Raw genomic sequence first — 22,028 nt, 5'->3', positions numbered from 1 at the left:
CTATGTAGTTGTATTCTGCGAGAGAGTGATTGGCTTAATGCATCAACCTCCTCCTCTTTCTTCACTGCTCTGTTTTTCATTTTTATTTTTTATTTTTATCATTGCCAATTGTTCAAACTCTGCCTACAGTAATGTACAGTGTGTACCAAACATAGACAGAATGGGGTTCGTTAGAATTTTTGACTGTGAAGAAGATGGACAATGAGAGTGTTACAGAGACCAAAAATAAAAAATAAAAAAAGCTAGGCTTTTATTAAATAAATCCATTCTGTTTTTTTAAAAATCCAATTGGATAATTACTCATTTTGGTTTTTCTTTTTTTTTTTTTTTTTTTTTTTTCTTGTTGGGTTAAATGAACTGGAATGAACCGGAAGAAAATCAGACACAAACCTCGAGGTTACTCTGTACAACTGTAGTAGATTCCTCTTTTCTCTCTTGCCCTCTCGCTCTTGCCTCTTGGGTCTCACTAACTTTCTCTGCTTTTTGGCGTTTGCATTTTTCTCTTCTTTGTATATTTTTTAGCTTTTTTTTTATATCACCATTTCATTCTTAGTTTGGCCTTTCACCATCTCTGCATAATCTTCCTCTCAAAACTCCAAAAAAAGATCAAATAAAGTAAAATAATAAATACTGACACTGCTCAGCTTGAATTCATTGCTCTTTCTCAGTCTGTTTCAGGTTTCCGTTAATGGCTTCGATTTTATGACTCGTCAACTACTCATCTTGTTTGCTCTGTTTCCTCCATCTTTTCATGAAAACAACCAGTCCTCTCTGTTTTTGGCTCTAAGCAAATGTGAACCCCTGAGCCTCAGCCTACCTAAACAAGTCCAACGATTTGTATTGTCCAAATCCTCCAACCGAAGCTTTTACCAAACTGGGTTTTTTTCGTTTGGGGCTGAAAGTGGGTTCCTAAAATTTCCTCCTCCATCAAGAACTACAAGGTTACGATTTAAAGAAGTTTTTTTTATTATTATTTTTTTTATACCCAAAAAAAAAAAAGTTATTTTTTTAATTTCTTCAGGTTTTCTTTTTTTACAGGGTTTGTTCCTGAGGCCGAGTGATTAAGCTTTTCATTGCAAAGACCTTTTTTTTTTTTTTTTTTTTTTTTCAAGCTCGTTTACGCATAATCGAAAAGATGGGTCTAGTTTTATGAATTTGGGTTTCTAAAAAATGGGATGTGCAAACTCCAAATCCGAAAAGAACGAAGCTTTGCGTCTCTGTAAGGAGCGCCGGAGGTTCATCAAGCAAGCAATTGATTCAAGGTACGCTCTAGCAGCTGCTCATGTATCTTACATTCAGTCTCTTCGAAACATTGGCATTGCTCTCCGCCGTTACGCCGAGGCAGAGGTGCTGATAGAGTCTTCTCTGTCAATTTCCGACAAGACTCCATCGCATTCTTCGTACCCTTCACCGTCTCCTTCCCATCTCGCTGAAGTTTCAGATTCACCATTGCGCAATGAAAGCCCTCTTTCACCTTCAGTGACCACTTTGAGCTATATGAAATCAGGAGGTACTGCTGCTGTGACTGTTAGGTTCAACCCTCTTAGCGATGGTTATGTGGAGGGGGATTATACAATGCCACCACCACCACCTCCTCCTCTTCCTGAATCAGGGGCTTCTTGGGATTTCTTTGATCCCATTGATGACAATGAGAGCTTCAGGTTTGTGGGAAATAATGCTGTGGATGTTAATTTTGACGGAATGAGAGGGTGGAGACAGTTTGGGAGTGAAGGAACTGATTCCTCCACTCTTGAGGAGACAAAAGGAAAATGGGCAGAGGTTGGTTTTGATGATGGTGGCATGGAAGTTCATGAAGGGACTTCGAGGCCTGAAATGGGAAAAAAGACTCCTGAAGTGTCCGGTACTTTGGTGGTTCAAAATGATGGCTCTTCTGGTCAATTGAAAGAGCATAATGGCAATTTGAGTAGCTCTGGTAGAAGGTTAGACAGTGGACCTAATGGCAATGGACAAGTTGGAAGTTTGACAGGAAAACTTTTGCTTGAGCAATCGAGTTCGAAGAGGGAGAAGCCATTGGCAGAGAAAGACGTATCTGCTGAAAGAGAAGACCCTTCTGAGTTTATTACACATAGGGCTAAAGATTTTCTTTCAAGCATTAAGGAAATAGAGCATCGGTTTTTCAGAGCTTCTGAATCCGGTAAGGAGGTCTGTAGGATGCTCGAGGCCAATAAAATCAATGTTGGATATTCAGAGGCAAAAGGTAATTACATTTGTTGGTGGGTGAACGTTGCTATTCCATTTCTGCCGCTCAATTTGATTACTCTTTTGTTTACTTTTGTCTGTGGAAATGCTGTTCTATACTTTTGTTGGCTTAGATTCTTTTACTCCTGAATTTTCTTGCCCAAGCTCCTTATGACTAAATTTTTGTAGGGAGATCATCTGTCTCGGCTATTTTTATGGCTTTGCAGCTTGTTTGCTGCAGCAGAAAGGGTGCACTTGTCTCTAATGGTAAGTTTTTAAATGGTCAGTCACTTCGATATTCAGTTACATATGAATATACTGTTTGGGTGTGGACATTTGTATCAGTTTAAGAACTTCCTTTGACTTTATCATTAGTCTAAAATGATGCCCTTTCCATTTTCTCATCATTCTTTCTGTTAGTAACACTGTACAAATCCTTTGCTATATTAATCTTTTCTGTTGGAAAGGCTGATTTTATCTGTGGCACAAGGAAAAAGCAGAAAAGCTGTTTTGCCCTCATTATGGATTGACCGGTTCATACTTTTAATTATTCTTCTATGTATAATAGGCCAAAAGAATAAGAACCTTTTTTTCAACTTATGGGCTGTGTAAGTAGCTGACTAGTCTTTATGGGTAAACTAGTTGGGAGATTTTTCCTCTCCGACAATAATGTAAAATCTTAATGTCTGTGTAGAACCTCCACAACATGTTACAAAGGTAATCACTTGGAAGAGGACAATATCATCGAGATCATCTTCATCACGCAATCCTCTGGCTACAGCAACAAAAGATGATGGAGATGACAGTGGAAGTGATTTTGTGGAAGAGTTCTGCATGATTGCAGGAAGTCATTCCTCAACCATGGATAGACTGTACGCATGGGAGAGAAAATTATACGATGAAGTGAAGGTACATTTCATATTGCATGGTTTGTTTATGAGAGATCTATTAGTTTTAAGATTTTCTTATGTCAATACATTCTTGATTTCTAGTTTACTGCACCTCTTTTTGCCATTTTAATTGAATTTCCATACTTGCAAAGAGAAAAGACTTGTGGCTAGTCGCTTCTGTTTATGATACTTGCAAGAATATTGTATAATATGCAAGTGGGATTAATCAAAGAAACTGTTTCAGAATCACCTCTATTTTGGTATACTTGTAGTTTTCATCTTCTCAATTTAATAGGTATCATGTGAATTTAATTGAATTTCAATACTTTCAAAGCATGGCTAGTCGCCCCTGTTTATGATACTTGTAAGAATATAATATAATATAATATGCTAGTGGGATTAATCAAAGAAACTGTTTCAGAATCACCTCTTATCTTCTCAACTTAATGGGTGTCATGTGAATTTGATGGTCTTACAAATTACTCTAACAGCATCTCTATGGGTTCTTATAGGTTTCATGGCCATCTTTAATGAATTCAACAATAGGTTGCTATCTTGAGAAACTGGTTTCTGCAATCAATTTAGCTGGTTGTGTTATGCGTGTTTAGAAAGATTTTTTAACTTGATGAAAACAGAACCACGTGTAAGAAATGACCTTAATAAGAAATACAATTGGAGATCTTCTGTCCCTTTTTAACTAGTTTGGTGGAGTGAGATGTGGACGAAACAGCAGGTTGGAAAGATATGTAATTGTGGATCCCTGAAACTTTTATGTTTAAAATATGAAGTTGATCTCGTTAATTCTTGGCATTGTTCATTTTCTAATGATATTTTTTAACATAATGTAAATGATAATGATCCACCAAAAGCTATATTTTCTTTAAATTTCCTTTTTGCTGTAAATCATCTTAAAGTTAAGTATCCTATTCATTTTGTTTTATAAACCACTGCAGGCAAGTGAATCTATCAGAAAGGAATATGACCAGAAGTGTGATCAGCTTAGATATCTGTTTGCTAAGGATTATAGCAGTCATGTGATTGATAAAACCCGGGCAGTTGTGAAGGATCTACATTCCCGGATAAGAGTGGCTATTCATTCTGTTGATTCAATATCAAAGCGGATTGAGAAGATGAGGGATGAAGAGTTGTATCCACAACTTATGGAATTTACGCAGGGGTAAGTAGGATCAACTCTTTTCTGTTTATGGGAACACTGAAAACTTTTGTCTCTGGCCTTGAAATCCATAATGAATATGTTAATCGACTGGTGAGTCTGTGCAGGTTGATCAGAATGTGGAAGGCCATGCTTGAATGCCATCATGCACAGTACATCACAATCTCATTGGCATATCACTCAAAGAGCTCAACAGGAACTCCCCAAGGAGACACCCGCCATCAGATCATGGATCAACTATTACAGGAGGTCGAATGCTTCGGCCTAAGCTTTGCAGATTGGATTAACAGCCACACATCATATGTGGAAGCTCTTAATGGATGGCTTCAACACTGCATCCTACAACCACGTGGGCGTTCCAAAAGCAGAAGGCCATTCTCCCCTCGCCGAGTTCTTGCACCTCCTATTTTTGTTCTCTGTCGTGATTGGGCAGCTGGGATCAGAGCATTAGAATCTAATGAGCTTACAGCTGCAATTAGATCCTTCTTGTCGGACCTACATCACATGATGGAGCATCAAGTAGAGGTACACAAGAGGACAGTCGATGCGAAGGATGGAGAACCAGAGAACAAGGATGATGAGAACAGCAGGGATTCGTCGTCGCCAAATCTGAGCTGCATACATTCAAGCTTGACAAAGGTTCTTGATAGACTGACCAAATTTTCTGAAGCATCATTGAAAATGTATGAAGATATTAGGCAGAAAAGTGAAGCAGCTCGAACTGCATATTCGAACTGTAAACCCAGATACTAAAAGGTTATGTAATTACTAGCTTATAAAGTGTTTCTTGAGTTTGTGGATGGAGGTGGTTTGTGTAAATTTAAACATCTTTCAAAGAGCTTTTGAGAAAAAGCCAAAAAAACAGAGACAAAAAGGCAAATCAAACCAAATTTTGACCGGCGGATAATTAAGGGCCACCAAGGCCTCTGCCTTATGCCCCAAAAATGGACGGTCCTATTTCTCTTTATAACTATTAATTAATTATATATATACAAATATTTTTTTGAAATTTTTGACTTTTTAACTAAATTTTGTTTTTTGAAAAAATTTTACAATGTTTAAGAATATCTTTATCAGCTTAACATTTAGATTGTATTATTTAAGAATAATTTTTAAAAATATAATTTATATTGCTTATGTGATATGTTTATTTTATAATATAAGATGCTAAAATAATTTTTAAATCTTTAAAAAATTTCCTTAGTTACAATTAAATTTTTTTAATAAAGAATTCAAATCTTTAACGGTGTGAATATATGGCTTGTTAATATTTAGATGCATTCTACTTGTATATACCATAGCCATTTTTATCTGTATTTTGATGAGACTACAAAGAATGATCTAGATAGTCTTTTATCGATTTTATTTGAAAATATCAAAGTAAGTTATTATATTCTTATGTCTTTAAATGGGTCAAGTCTAAGTGGGAAAAAAAAAAGAAAAAAAAAATTGTTGTACAGTTTTCTCATGTGTTTGGTTTTAACCGTAAGGGAAGAAGGACGTACAGGACCTTATGGCAGTATAAATTCATGTTATAGAAGAAATCAATGAAAAAGATCCAAAATTGAACCTTATCAACTATCAACATAGCATCTTACATCTAAGAAAATATACCTGTAACAAAAATTAAATTTGAAAACTAGTAAAGTACTATGATTGGTCTTTGAGCTGTCAATAAAAATTGTACATAAAGTTATTTTACAAATTTTGTCAACTTTGCAAATGATATAAACTCCAAAAATCTGGCAACTTCAATTATTTGTAGGTTCCATTGTATTAAGATGTTGTGACATTGGAAGCAAATGCATTCAAAAATTACTTTATTCTAGTTTGAAAGTGCCAAATCTATATTAAGGAAAAATTCATTTACGCATTCTGACAAGCACATTTGCAGCATATTTTTTAACTAATAAAATAACCATATACATCTTTAGCCTATAATTTAACAAATGTTAAACTCCTATTAACAAAACTTTCAAAAAGTTTCAAAGTGACAAGTCTCACATTATTTACAGTCTAAACAAAATAAAACATTAAAAATACATCATGTAGAGAAGTTTAGGAAGCACTGACTAGAGTCAATAATAGGTTGCTTGGCTTTAAAAACAGTAACATTTACAATATTGTGATGAAGAAAAATTGGCATTATTTATTGGCTGTCAAACTCTTTTAAACTCCAAATATCGTGTTAGAAGAAGCACCTAAACAATTTGTATATGAACAAACCACATAAGATCTCGACCAGTATGGCGTTTTATATGCTAATTCAACTAAATAAAAATGCGGTCTCTAACTGGCAAGTTTGCTAGAACAAAATGGAACTGCCAAATCTCAGCATTGTTTACATCAGTACAGCGATGAATTATATTTAGGGCATATTTGAAAATGTTTTTGAGCTCCATCAAGTGCTTCCAAAAAAAAAAAAAAATGTGCTCATGTTTAGTAAAAAAAAAAATTAAAAAATGTTGTTTTGACAAAAAATAAACACTAAAGATATTTCTAAGATAAACACCGACTCCAAATAAGGCTTTAGGAATTTTTTTTTTTTTTTTTTTTTTTTTACAACAATGCATTAAGTAAAATATAAAAATATCAAAAATAAATTTTAAAATATTTTTTTACTATACATAACCAAATATTCTACCACTTATTTTATGAAACATTAGTTAAAAACAATGTTATGAAAAATAAGTACTAAGCACTGCCAAACACGCTATGAGAAGATATGGCACTAAGGTTCAAAATTTTGATATCGATAAAAATATCAACGGTTGCAAGTATGGAAATATCCATGAAAATATCAAAAATTATTGAATATTGAAAAAGAAAATTGATGGAAATTTATTTAAAAAATAAATTTTTTTATTGAAACTTTAGAATTATCTTATATAATTAATTAATTATCAAATTGATTAATAAAATTACAAAAATATTGAATGCATATTATATTTCTCTTAATCAATCAATTTTTAATAAGCATTAATAGTTAAAAATATACTATTATTAATAAAAAATACATATTTAATAAAATTATTTATTAGTTAAGATATATAAAACAATTATTTCAAATAAAATATAAAAAATAATTATAAAAAAATGTATCTCTTTGATAATTTTTCATATAGTTGTTAATGTACCATCGATATAAATATGTGAGAGTTAAGTTTGTATGTTTCAAATACAATCGATATCGAAATTTCAAACCTTAGTTTGCAAAAAATATATTTCTTGCATATTTTCCAATTTTTATCATGTTCTAATTTTCATTTATTTTATAATATTTATAAAAAATATTAAATTTTTTATTGTAAAAATAATAATAATAGATAAGTAAACTTATAACTTGTGATACTAATTTTCTCTAAAAATATGATAAATAGATTTGTCTAATATAATTTTGGATATTGTTTGTTAAATATGAAATATTTTTAATTTTTATTTACCTAATTATTGGAAGACAATTAAAAGGTTAAAAAAATATCAATAATTTTGATTTAATAAATAGTTTTACTAAACATTAATAATATTTATAAAAAAAATTATAAAAAATTTTAACCAAAAAAAAAAATCATAAATGTTTTCAAAAGTTCAAAATTTTCTTGAAAATTATGGATTTTTTTAACTAAATTAAGAAGGATTTGATATAGATATTATGATAGAAATTTCCATAAAAATTATAGAAAAATATCAAAAATTTCGATGGATATTATAAAAATTATACATGTTTCCACTTGCGAGATAAATTTCCTTTCAATACCTTTAAAAAATAAAAATTTTATAAAAAGTTTCGATATTTTAAGCTGTGCATAGCACCAAGCATTTATTTTTTTAATATATATTATATAAAATTAAGTAGAATTTCAAATTTGGCTCTCCCAACTTGCATCAAATTCCTTTTTAAATTATCAATTAAGCCACTTAGGTGCCGTTTGTTAATGTGTTCAACTAATTTTTGTTTTTTTGTCTTCTAAATTGTGTTCGAATTGATCTTGTAAGAGACCTGGTACAGATTGAATGCATTATTTTTTTCAAATTATTCATATGGTCAAGCATGTCCATTCTGAATTTCATTCCAATCAAATGATCAGCAGCTGTCCAATCTCTAGCAAGTAACTTCTGAATCCTAGATTGTTTGAGTTTATTTTGAATTATTTGATTTATTAGATCTTGAATTTGAATTTTAATAAACTTATTTTAGTTTTTAGCAATTCATGAAAGACTGAATCGAAGAAAAAATTAGTTATAGTTTGTTAGATATATCGATTAACTACAAATACGAAAGACAAAATAAATCATAAAAACCAACATAACTTACAAGAAAAAACAAAAATTGAATATTCATTTTGAAATTCTTTCAATTTCCTTAATAGAATTTATAAATTCTTAAATATGTGATACAAATAATAATTAGTTATCAATTTACAAATTTTGCCTTTTTGAGATATAAATTCATATATATATATATATATATATAATGTGTTATCACTTTAACCTAATCTAGCTTATCTAAACTTTTTAAATGTACAAACAAAAATTGAAAACATTTTTTCCACCAACATAATACAAAAGTACAAAATGCTACTACAAGGTGTAAAAAAAAAATTTTAAAAACAATTTAATCTATACTCAATGCCATTTTGTTTTCCAACTCCTTATACATAAAAAGACCAAGTAAGTTTTCTTTTTCATTTTCTTTTTTTTTTTGGGGGGGCTTTTATTAATCTGTGATTCATAAACCTAAGTAGAATACATTTTGTACGTTTTGTTTTAGACTAGAAAACTTATTCATAAATCAATTTAATATTTATATAATGACAACTATTAGAAACATTAATGTCTTTTCATGTGGATATATTTTTCTAAAAACAAACTTGATTCAATTATAGAAGATTTTTGAGATTTGAAAGAATATAAAATCTATTTTGATTTATGAACAAATGTTTAATATAATAATTGAATTAGAATGACATTGCTATTTATATTACTTTTAGCTATTTTTCCATTGTCGTTATTCAATAATAAATAATATTAATGTGTATTCAATTTAAAATTTAAAAAGTTTTAAAATTGTTTAAAAGTTTAAAGTTATTCGATTTAGATTTAAAAAAGTTTATACGAATGCAATGATATTCAATTTAAATTTTAATAGATTTTATTATAGAATTCTTTTAAAATATATAGGCATTAGAAAATTTATTAATTTTAAAAGATTTTAATGAAAAAATATTTTAAAAGTAAAATTATAAATAAAATTGTTAATATGAAATTCAAACTTAACCTTAAAGATTTCGTTAGATTCTTATAAATTCTTTATGAAGTCTATAAATTCCATAACAATCTATCAAATCCTTTAAAGTCTATAATTCATTTTAAATTTATTAAACTCTAAATTGAATAAATCCAACTTCATCTATTACCAAGGTAAACAATATTCAAATAAATATATTAATAGACATTCACTTTCTAACATAGCAAAAAGGGCCAAAAAAAAAAGATCAATTAATTACATACAACATATTTTGTCAAGCATATGCATAAATCATACAAAAAATGGATTGTTTTAAATCTATACAAGCATAAAACAAGAAATTGATTCAACCTCCAAAACGCTTAATTCAGGTAACATTAATTAAAAATAAATAAAATAAAATGTGCCAAAAAAATAAAAATAAAAAAATGAGAAAACCCATATTTCCAAAATGATCGCACACTTTTACAAAATATTCAAATCCGTCAATACATCATAAAATATCTGGATTCTCTGCTAGTTTTTTCTACTTAATTTTTCATCATATTTAGTAATTTTAAAACTATTTAATTCAATGACTTAAATAAATGACACATTATTATAGAACACTTGACCTTGACATGATCATTAAAGCTTTATATGCAATACACCTGAATTTCTTTTTCTCTTTTTCTTTTCTCAAAATCTCTTTTAAGAAAAAATCAAATTTAAAAAGAAAAAAAATTAGCTACTGCACTGCTTATTCTAGCCTACGTTTTTACTTGTAATACAAGTATGGTATAAACCTTAACTAAAAATGATTTAATGAAACTTGAGTTAAGTTATTTATTATTTCTTTTCACTGATCGAAGAAAAATGAAAAAAATTAATTTCTTACTATATATATGCCAATATAAATACTGCTCTTCTCTTTCATCTCTCTCTCTCCCTTCGTTTCTGAAGCTTCCTTCTGATCAACTTGTTTAAGATTTTAGGGAAAAAAAAAATTCTCATAACAATCGCAAGAAGAGCAAGCACTGAAGGGGGATCCAAAGAAGAACTTTTCTCTGTATTTTTTTTATTATTTATATTTAATTTTATCGGCTAATTAATATAAAAATGAAAAAAGTATTGAATCAGGTAAGTTTTCTATCTGATTTAAGTTCTTCAATGGACTTTGATTTCTGGAACTCACGCCTCGCAGGCGCAGCCGCCAAACGCCAATATATGTTAGAACACCACCACTACAGCTCCCATTTTGGCCATATATACATGTTATTTTCTTTTTAAATTTTTTTATTTTTCCCAAATTTGTATTTGGTTTTGTCTGCGCTAACAATCGGTTGTATCATTCATTTTGACCATAAGACTAAATGTTTTTTAAATAAATGGCTACAATGAAAAGTCGAACGTAAAACAAATATTGAAAAGCCAGCAAAGTACTTACATCCGTCAAGTAAAATACCAATATAAATAAATAATAAAAGATTAGAAAATATTTAAGAAAAAAATTTACGGCATGCCAAATAGTATATAAAAGAAAATATAGGAATTGATCATATAAAAAAATTTGCCTACCTGCAAAATATATATATGTATGGATGCATACATAGAAAAAATAGAAGAGCTTCTTATTTATAAGATCAGGGTAATATCTACGTACATATTAAACAACAATGTTAACATAAAACAACATTATTAGCCTTTCACTCGCCCATTTTAGAGTACAAAGAACAAACTGCCTTTTGATTAAATTGTTATTTGATGCATTTTACAAATATCAGTACAAGTTATACACTTCTTTTAAATTTTCACCCCAAGTATCTATCTATGTGGTACTAACGCCAAAGACATCACCTTGGACCCACCAACTTTCAACAATTCTTTATATCGGGAATCAGAAAATATGTAATAATAAAGAACTGAACAAGAGAAAAGGAATGGTAGCAAAAGAAAGTTCCTATCATCGACTTTGGTATAGGAGTAATATCACATTTTCTCACTGTCCTTGTTTTTCATTAATTTGTTGTCCAACTTTATTTCAAAGACGTACTTTTTTTGCTGCTTTTTTGTATATATGTTTTCAGTACTAAAACCCCACATACTGCGTGTAATGAGAGTAAGCTTCCGACTTCATTGCAATTGGGGCTTTTGTAACATGATCTGGAAGATCGAATGTATCCACAAGTTCCCTCGCAATATTCCTCACTTGGAAGCTCAGGTACTCAGTTAGTTTGTGGATTGCCTGCGCAAACAGGAAGTTCGTCAATCAAATTTTGGAAAAAAGAAGCATTTAAAACTTAAGAGCCACACATGCAAAGGGATTGAACATGGTTGCCATTATCTCGACTACATCATGACAGACAACATAAAATGAAACATCAAAACGTAATTTTATGCTTGCTTTAACATCTTGTTCTTGTACAACTGATTCTAATTTTGTAAATGGATTTACTTGAGACAGTTGCATACCTTAGCTTTGTTGGGCGCCACATAATCAACATTACGATATGTTCCTATGTCTTTCCAGATTCGATCCAAGGCATAAAGATCACAAACAAGTTTCAGAGCAGCCCGCGAATTTTCATCAGGACAGCTGGCATAGAAATAGGGAATTTTTAAAAACTAAAATCCATAGTGTACAAATTAAAGTACTACTGAGCCAAGGATGTGGAAGTACATCTCTACAGCTTCAATAAACTTGGAAAGGATGACAGATTCAATATGGGATTCTGCAAGTGTCAGCAGGTGATTCAAGCACCTATTCCAAGCACCAAAACCCCCTAGAGTTTTTGAGTGCTTGCGTAGTCGCACAGCAACACTTTGAAGCAGACGAGATGTTCGGTACTGCAGAAAGCAAACAATACATGATCTATGATCGTGTTGGAAGTGAAGACATTGAATGAAAAGACCGGGAAAAGAAGTGCACTCTGTTAGCAGTTACAATATAAAAAATACAACACTCACTCTGAAGGCATCCAACTGGAATTTTGGATCTCGCAGATGGTCTTCACTTTCCCATCGAGCAGTTACAGGATTTGGTTGGGACAGATACGCGTTCATGGATTCTCTTAGATAGTTCCATGTAACTGTGAACCTCCCACCTTGGAACTTCTCCTTGTATTGCTTCAACAAATCAGCCGCTACCTGAGTCACAAGTGAAAAGTCAAGAACCAGAATTGCTTTAGTTTCTTGTGGCTATTAGTCCATGAGAAACATCATAAAATGAAATTTTCTATACAATTATTAAAAGCTAGAATCCACAGACACCGTAGTCCACAGGGATTAATGACGTAAACAGTATTTTAACAGTTGAACCAGAAAAAGGAGAGTGATGATCAAGTAACCCATTCCTAACACCCCCAATAGAGCAAGTTTTCAGAGATGAGCATAGAAAGCATTAAGTCTGGCCAGCATTTGTAACCTTAAATGGTGTCAGGTTACTTAGATGAATTAGCTTTTTTAATATCATTTTTTGTTAAACACCACCCATGCATTTCTCATCACTACAATTTGAAGAAGTCAAGGCAGGGAGGATTCCCTTTAAGTAGAGTTGCCATGGCTAGCATCTATTGGTCATTCCTATCTGTTCAAGTCTATAGTCATCACCAGGCATTTAGGCACTCATGCTTTATCCAACAAAACAAATTAGGAGTATAATTTAGAGTAATTTCAAACAAGGGTGCATAAGAAAGTGACTTGGTTGCAACCTGTTGAAGCAGAACTGTGTTGTCCCCTTCAAATGTCTGGAATATGTCATGATCATTGCGCAAAATACCAAAGCGGTTAACAGCAGCATACCCATGGCCTCCACAAGCTTCCCTACAGATGCTCAATGCCTTTGCTGTATAGGATGTCACATAAGCCTTGAGGCCAGCTGAAAGCACATGAACATCTGCAATCAATTCTTCATCATGAGACCTTTTCATTTCTGAATAATTGTCCACCAAATGTACTGTGGCAAAATGGAACGCATAAGTTGAAGCCAGCATTGGCATAAGCTTGTGCTGGTGAGACTGATAATCAAGTATACTGATTTCAGGTTGCTTAGGAGGACCAAACTGCTGGCGCAATAAAGAATACCGGATTGCAATAGTGGTGGAAATCTTGAGGACACCAACTGAAGAATATGCAAGGCCAACTCTCCCACCTACAAGCTCCCCTAGCATGGCAGCAAATCTTTTATTTTTGGTTGGGAGACTACTTGTGTATTTGCCATCCCTCGAAACATCTCCAAACCGATTAAGAAGGTTGTCTCGAGGAATTCTTACCGAACTGAATTTCAAAGCTCCATTATCCACTCCATTTAAACCAACCTTCTGACCACAATCATGTATCTCAACCCCAGGAAGAGTTTGGTGAGTCTTCAAATCCCTTATTGGCACAATGAAGGCATGGACACCCATATCAGAAACTCCTTTTATATCATGAGTGGGCAACAATAGCTTGGCAAAAACAGTGGCAAACTTTCCATGAACAGCAGCATTGCCAATCCACCATTTGATGGCTCCATCATTTGGAGTGTTGATTATAAATTCATTTGCAAGTGGATCAAATGTTGCTGTTGTTTGGAGGCCTTGAACATTTGAACCTTTTACACATCCAAAGAAACAAGAAAGACAGGTTCAGAATAGACACCATATACAATGCTAAGCAATTATCATAGTTATAAGAAATGGAACATATAAAAAAAATAAATAAATCAAAATAAAAATAAACAGCTAAAAAGTTACAAGAATACCAAGCAAAAGAAACCATAATATTAGACAAGCAGGTGATACTTTATAGATGATATACCAATAAACTATCCACTCTTCACAGGAATAAATAAAAGAACAGAAGAAAAAGAAAGAAGAAGATTAAAAGTGAAAATAAGTAAAAGTAATTTACCATGATGGAGTTCTGTCATAGCAAAACAACCTGGATACTCCAAACTGTCAATACCATCATAGTACTTATCCCTATGTTTCTTAGTTCCTAAATTGACCACTGAGCCTCCCCATAGGCTGCACTAAAAATAGTCAAAATCAGTGTAGGACAAAAGTATTATTTGTTTTTTTTATTCTGGCTTACAACATAACTAGAAAAAGAATACCAAATGCAAAAGCAAAACAAACCATACAGGCCAGTGCCTTAAAGTAACATAATGTCAAAGGCCATACACAAAAGCCAATTCTCCTTAAAAAACCGAAGGGGAACAAATCATACACAATGAAGACAAACAGAACCAACATAAAACCAATATTGAAAATCACAAATCTGTAAAGTTATATAGATTTTTTGCCTGCACTACTCAGCAAGAATCAGAATGCCACAAAATTCCAAAACATACTGAAAACTAATTTTATGCATATGTGTGCCCTCACATATGTGTGGGTGTGTGTTACACATGCATAGGATAGACATCTAATGCTCATACATTGGTGTTAACCTAAACAGTAAAGGAATAAATAAAAATATGGCAGTAAAACAAAGTTTGAAAAGCCATAAATTTTTATTATCAACCATAAATAAATGGAGGAGCCTATAATAAATTTTTAACTACATATACTATGAAATTTTTTATAATAACTCTAAAATTGATGACAATTAACTTTTGAATAAGATACCAATATATCTGGACCCAAAAATATGAACTAAGTAACTAGAACAAAAATAAAAAATGATAAGTAACTATTATGCACCAAGGTAGTTTAATTTCTATACAGATAGTTAAATTATGGTCAATGCAACCATGTCAATACATTAGGCAAACCACCTATAAGAATATTCCACACAAAAAAGACAAGCTTCAGAAAGTAAAGCTCAATGCATAAGTAATCTACAAAGGGAGAATGGGCAAGCAATAACAATGTATTGAGCTACACGTCAAAAAAAAAAGCCTAGAAAGACCATAAAAAAAACAATCAAATAATAAAGGAAAAGGAGTTAATCTCAAAAAGCAGGAATTATCCAAAGAAGAGCATCCCCAATATATCAATAAGAGATAGCATCAATTAATGCTAAAGGACCAAGCAATAAGAGATACTGTCAATAAACTCCACGGGGAAAAGAAGAGGATAGAGGCTGGATTATGCAAACTTAAAGTAAATAGCACAGCTTCAGTATGCCATGCTATGACTTTAAAACATTATGGACCTAGCAATTCTTGATTACAGAACATTATCTGCATTATATTTTCCTTGTCTGCTTCATTTTATATACACATGATGGAGGGATTACAGTAGAATTTGAAAGCAATGTTTTGCAACCAAAATGGGTAAGCAGGGGAGGCGCTCTACACACTCTACAGACCCGCACTGGAGCCATACTTAGTGTAAATGTATTAGGAGCAGCACTTTTGAAGATACATTTCAACCATCCTCAGCTTGACTGCTTATAAAAGTTCCATTATGCCTTCACACAAACACAAACACACACACTCACTTTGCAACCTTCAGTTTTCAAAGTAAAAACAAGTCTTCAACATGTGAAGAAACCAACTTAGTTATCTCTCATTAACTTTACAACATTCAAGGTGTTCTCAAAAGATTTTCATAGTTCTGATTATTTCACTACTCAACTTGCCAAAATCCATCTTTCAACAGCAATTATAGGATTTATAGACTCGCTTAATCCTGATTTGCAAAACTTATGACTTGACCTTACAGCAATACTTCAATTAATAGACACCACGCTAAACTCCATAGTTGGGAAAGAACAACTCTGACCCACCCAACTCTAATTCTATAGGCAACAACACAATATCCCCAGCTTTACATGTGGATAACCCAGTTATCAGAAACGACTCATTGAAGCAATTGTTATGCGGAAATACATCCATTAACCAATGCAGGTACCAACAAAGCAAGGCCATGGATGGAGCATTTAGATATGGAACCATTGCTACTTCCTATTGATGAAAATCCGTTTATAATGATTTAACCACCAACAAACGCGGCAGTGCCCAACCAACTTTCAATAGTAATATGGACCTAATGTAGCAGAACCATATAAGCTGATTCATCTCAGATGTTTGAGCTTATTTCCAACTGTCTGTCACTCATCAAATTGATTAAAACATTTTTCTGCCACAAAGGGCTGTCAAACATGGATCAAAGCATATATTGATACGGTTAATGGATCGTTTTCATTTACAAAATGAAGAAAACCCAAGTCAAAAACTCCTATATTCTTCAACCAAGCAGACGCAAAATTAATTTGTTTTCTTATTATTATTATTTTTTAATATTGAGTAATTTAGCACATAAAGTCAAACCTCTCTTTTATCGATCAAAATCCCCAAATATCGACAAAAACACATTTCAGATTCGTAAAATGAAAAAAATAAATAAATAATCACATAACAAACAAAGGAAAAAAAAAAAAAAATCGAAGTACGAGAGTAAAAGATTTCACCTGTACTGAACCCCTGTCTTAATCCCAAGCGACATGTCGACGCTCCCAACAGCTTCCAAAACAGCGAAATACTTAGCGGGTTCATCAACGACATACCTGAAGGGCCTAATCCCAGCCTCCCTGACCAAACCAACAAGCTGTCTCATACAGAGCTCACGGTGATCGTCCTTGGAGATCTCGAGCGGAGTCTGAAGCTCAGGCTTAGAATTGAAGTATTCGTAAATCCTTTCTTGAATCTCTCTGTTTTTGCCCCTCATGTAATCCGAGAGATTCGAAGTCTCCACTACGAGCTTCGGTGTTCCCCTGGAGCATCTTAGCATCTGGAGCTCATCGGAGTCGCAGAGGGAGCGAGGAATCGGAGTGAGGTGGAGGGAGAGCCGTTGGATTCGCCGGACGGCGAGCCTGTGGTCGTCTCCGGCCGTCGGATTTGAGTCTTGTCCTTGCATTGAGAAAGAGGGAATAATGGATGGGCAAAGCGGTCTCTGGCGAGAGCTCTGAAAGGAAACGAATTTTGGATTAGTTTTTACTCATACGGCACATAGAGTGACGTTGCATCTCCGTCATCTGACACGTGGCATATGCTTATTGAATGAGGGTTTTGGTAGTTGTTTTTTTTGGCGCGCCTTTCAACGTCAACTGGATATGTTTGATTTAAAAATTAAAAAAAAAAAAAAAATGAATGCTTTTGGTTTTGGATCAGATTTGTGTCCTAGCAATATATTTTGTACTTTCGTCGTTTCAAAAAACTAATAATAATAATAATAATAAAAAAACCGAATTATGGGTATTTTCGACTCTTTAAAAAAATAATAATAAAAAAAAGGAAGTATGGGCGATTTTGGGCAAGAAATCCATATCCATTTAGAGATAGCTTTTTTTTTTTTTCTTTTTCTTTATTTAATTAAAAAAAAGGCTTGAATTATGGAATGGCTTTTATTTGCAATTTTTTGCCTTTCCTAAATTCATTTGAAAATTTATTATATTAATTTTTTTTAAAGAATATGGAATATAAATCATCAAAAATATATTCAAGATTGTACTACATATAATAATAATAATAATAATAATATATATATTTTTTTTATAGATAACGTAATATTAGGAAAGTAGTGAAAGTAACATGGTAACAATATATTTGGACTTTTGGAGACTACCAAATTCACAAGGGGAGATTAATTGGAGATTATCAAATTCAAAGGGAGATTAATTACCAAATCATAATAATAATAATAATGATAACAATAACAGGAGGAGATTATGGTAAACTTGTTTTGTTTAAGTGGAAAATAGTGGCAAGTTAGGAAGAGATGCTCGTAAAAAATTTAATTAAAATAATAATATTTTTTAAATGAAATGATACTATCATATAGTAAAGTTTTAGGAGAAAGACAAAAAATGAATGCATATCAAAAAAAATAAAAAAGTGAGAGAAAAAATAAAATGAACTTTCCTTCTTTTAAACGTGATGGAAAATGGAGAACGTGGATAAGGGAGTGGATAAAGGGACAGGTAAGCGATGCGTTTTTTTTTTTTTTTTTTATAATTTTTAATTTTATTTTATAATAAACCATATGGATAACGTTTTCTCAAATAAAAACAAATTAAACAATATAATAATATTTGCACGTCTCCATGCATTAGAATGATTTATCTTCCTAATTATTAATTGACACTGAAAAAGAAAAGAAAAAAAAAATCAGTTTCACCTCTATATCTAAAAGCTGATTTAATGTCTATAGACTCATTCACCTAAAAAAGATTTTAATATCTATAGACTCATTAAAAGTCAAATATTCTAGAAATCCGTTTAGTCAACAAATTAAGAGTTTTGTTTTACCCCATTCAAAATATTTTTAATTTTTAAAAACATATAGATTAAAAAAAAAACATTATTGTTATTTAGTTGAACACATAATAAAACATATATATATATATATATATGCAGAAGTTATATGAAATGATATGTTAAGCAATTTATAGAGATAGACAGTAAAGAATAGTATCATAGTCATTAGATCTACATAATTTTTATGATTTAATATTGTAAATAAATATCATTTACAATTTTTCTCTATAAATTATTAATCATATCAAAACTATATATATATATATATATATATAGATATAAACATTTTCATGCTTAAACTGTTTAAAGGTTTTTACACTTTTATATTACATCTAGTGTTCTCATCAAAATTTTAAAAATATCTACAAAATTTATTTATTTTTTTAAAATTTAATTTGTTATTATAAAAATTTATAAATATTATTGATATTTAGTAAAATTTTTCACCAAATTAACATTATTGATAGAAATTTTTTTCAACCTTTTAATTGGCTTCCAATAATTAAGCAAACAAAAAAAAAATCTCATTTAACAAATAATATTCAAAATAACACCAAACAAATCTATCTATGTCCTTTTAAGAGAAAAATTAATCTCATAAGTCACGAATCTATGAATCCATTATAATATATACATATATATTTTACAATAATAAATTTTATATTTGTATACATATTCTAAAGTAATAAAAATTAGAATATAAACGGAAATTAAAAAATATACAGTAAATACATCATTTACAAATTCAACCATCAAAGAATAATAGTTATACATAGAGTTAATCAATATTATATAATAATTATCATCAAGAACAACCACATCTAAAACAAGATTCATATGATTAGCATATTAACAATTACTTGTAAAATTATCAAGGAAATGCATTTTAAATAATTATTTCTCATATTACACATATCACAATAAATCAAAATGAAAATAATGAAAACACCAATAATTTTTAACCACCAATAAATTATATGTTCTATTGAGATAACACGTATAAAATATAATGTAATTATAATAATTATTTTACATATCTTATTTAATAAATGATTTATAAAAATGTACTCTTTTGTATATTTTAATTAATAATATAATAGTTTTGACTATTAACGCTTATTATAAATTAAATAATTACAAAAATATAATATTTATTCAATATTTTTGTAATTTTTATAGTTAAATTGATAATTAATTGATTAAATAAATTAATTTTAAAATTTCAATAAAAATTTACAAATTTTTAAATAAATATCCACCAATTTTCACAATTTTTTATGAGTTTTTGTTTATATTCAATAAATTTTAATATTTTTATATTTTAAACCTCTGATATTTCCATTAATATAAAAATTTTAAAATTTGATGAGATCTTTAAAATTTAATATACAAACTTGTATTATAAATTAAAACTTTATGTATGAATATTGAAGCTAATATATATATATATATATATATATATATCTTATAATAAGATATAATAAATAAGCAGATACGTGTTGTATTGTGAAAAATAAAATAGAAATATCATAACATGACAATATAAAAATATAAACAAAAAATATATTATTATTTTTTTAAATAATATTTTTAAAAAATATTAATTAGTAGCTTGGTTTGGTTTCAATCGGATTGACTGGAAAAAACCTTCAACACACATACGAGAACGGAATCAAAATTTCATAATATAAGTTGATATTTCTAAAATTTCTATTATAATTTTCATAGAATTATAAAAATATCCATAAAATTTTAATTTTTATTAATTTTTTAAAATATTATTTAACAAATATAATGATCCAAATCAAGTCAAAAGAGGTTAAATATACATGTAAGAGAATATTATGGTAATATCCGTTAAATTTACCATAACACCAATATCTATCAATATTTTTATATGTTTTATAGTTAGATTGATAAAGTATTAATTGAATAAGAATATCCTAAAATTTCAATAATAATTTTTTATATAAATTTTTATAAAATTTTATTGGTATTTGATAATTTTTGATATTTTTAAGTTTTATAACATTTGATTTTGTACCATACCAATATTTTAAATCTTGACTTAAGCTAGAATGGAAAAACTTTTCAATGACAGCAAAAGAGATGTACGACTTGGCATATTTAAGTGTTAACATCTGTTTTTTGGGTAGAACCACATGCCTTATGATTATTCTCGCTTTTTGGGTTGAACCACATATCTAGTGATTATTCCAAACAGTACATGAGAGCTGATGCGTAATTTTGAATAATAATGGAATCAAAGAATGTTGCAAGCCAAGACACATATAATTCCGAACTAATTCTAGCAAATTATCTTTGCTTCTAGACTTAAATGCTTCTAGACTTAAACATAGCCATCAAGGAATTGTTTTTACTTTCATATTTGTTACATCTTCGATTTTGTTTGCCCTGAACCTTATATCCTCTCTCATAACCATATCCATATATGACAAGCCATAACTATTTCATTTTATAAGTAATTTATCAACCCCATTATAAGGAAGAAAACACATGCTATCATCTTTCCAAATGAAAATGAAAATTATGCCCCCATTAAAGTTTGTTTCTTCAACAATAAAAATGGATAAATTGGTTAAATGACTAAAAAAATTTTCAAATAAAATAGACATAAACCAAAATGACGTTGTTTTGGGAAAGGGCAAAAAAAAAAGTAAGATGAGCAAAGCCAAACAACAACCACCAAAAATGAACCCACTCTTTTTTACATATATATATACAGATGTTAGTTAGAAATCCACACTTTCTTTATTTTTTTATTTGATTTTCTTCCAGTCGAAAAAAAGACATACAAGATTATTTTCTATTATCAGTTAAAATAAACAAAAGAAAAAACATGCACTTGTTAAAATATTATAGGAATTAAGATATGTATAAAATGCAAAATGAAAATAAAATAGGAGAAATACCTGAGAGATCACAAAGATTGGCAGCATTGATCCTTTTTTCTTCATAAATGCCAACTCTTATAGATCATCCATATATATGAAAAATAAGATTAAATAAAATGATCTAAAAACTGTAGTATACATCCATTTAGAGCCACTATTGTGAAGGACAAACCTTTAAAAGCAGTATCAATTCGTTCGAGAGCAAGTAAAATACAGTAACCATCAACTTGCTTAATAAACAACCCTAACATTTGGAAAAATTACAAAAGCATCATCTTAGTTAGAGTTCTAAATTTTTATTTTCTCTTTTAATAGTATTATAAAATAGAAAGAAACTTAACAAACAAAGAAACTGTCATTTGTAGTGCAGGGGAAAAAA

At 30.3% G+C, this 22,028-nt stretch overlaps 2 protein-coding genes across 2 annotated transcripts; one reads left to right on the top strand and one right to left on the bottom strand.

Annotated features, from left to right (window-relative positions):
* The first annotated feature begins 351 nt into the window (after nt 1-351).
* On the top strand, nt 352-5,067 carry LOC107406563 (protein ALTERED PHOSPHATE STARVATION RESPONSE 1). The gene is made up of 6 exons (XM_016013710.4): nt 352-941; nt 1,039-2,218; nt 2,389-2,466; nt 2,894-3,108; nt 4,043-4,266; nt 4,371-5,067. The coding sequence occupies exons 2-6, from the start codon at nt 1,171-1,173 to the stop codon at nt 5,014-5,016; spliced, it is 2,211 nt and encodes a 736-aa protein (XP_015869196.3). The 5' UTR covers nt 352-941; nt 1,039-1,170; the 3' UTR covers nt 5,017-5,067.
* A 6,140-nt stretch (nt 5,068-11,207) lies between these two features.
* LOC107406525 (acyl-coenzyme A oxidase 2, peroxisomal) lies at nt 11,208-17,393 on the bottom strand. The gene is made up of 7 exons (XM_016013665.4): nt 16,889-17,393; nt 14,381-14,496; nt 13,201-14,081; nt 12,458-12,637; nt 12,171-12,337; nt 11,963-12,086; nt 11,208-11,735 (listed from the first exon to the last, which is right to left on the bottom strand). The coding sequence occupies exons 1-7, from the start codon at nt 17,332-17,334 to the stop codon at nt 11,580-11,582; spliced, it is 2,070 nt and encodes a 689-aa protein (XP_015869151.3). The 5' UTR covers nt 17,335-17,393; the 3' UTR covers nt 11,208-11,579.
* Nucleotides 17,394-22,028: the final 4,635 nt, after the last annotated feature.

The sequence above is a fragment of the Ziziphus jujuba genome, chromosome 7 (assembly GCF_031755915.1).
Source record: "Ziziphus jujuba cultivar Dongzao chromosome 7, ASM3175591v1".
Lineage (NCBI taxonomy): Eukaryota > Viridiplantae > Streptophyta > Magnoliopsida > Rosales > Rhamnaceae > Ziziphus > Ziziphus jujuba.
The sequence above is the reverse complement of the archived record's forward strand: the minus strand, read 5'-3'. Positions and strand labels throughout refer to the sequence as shown.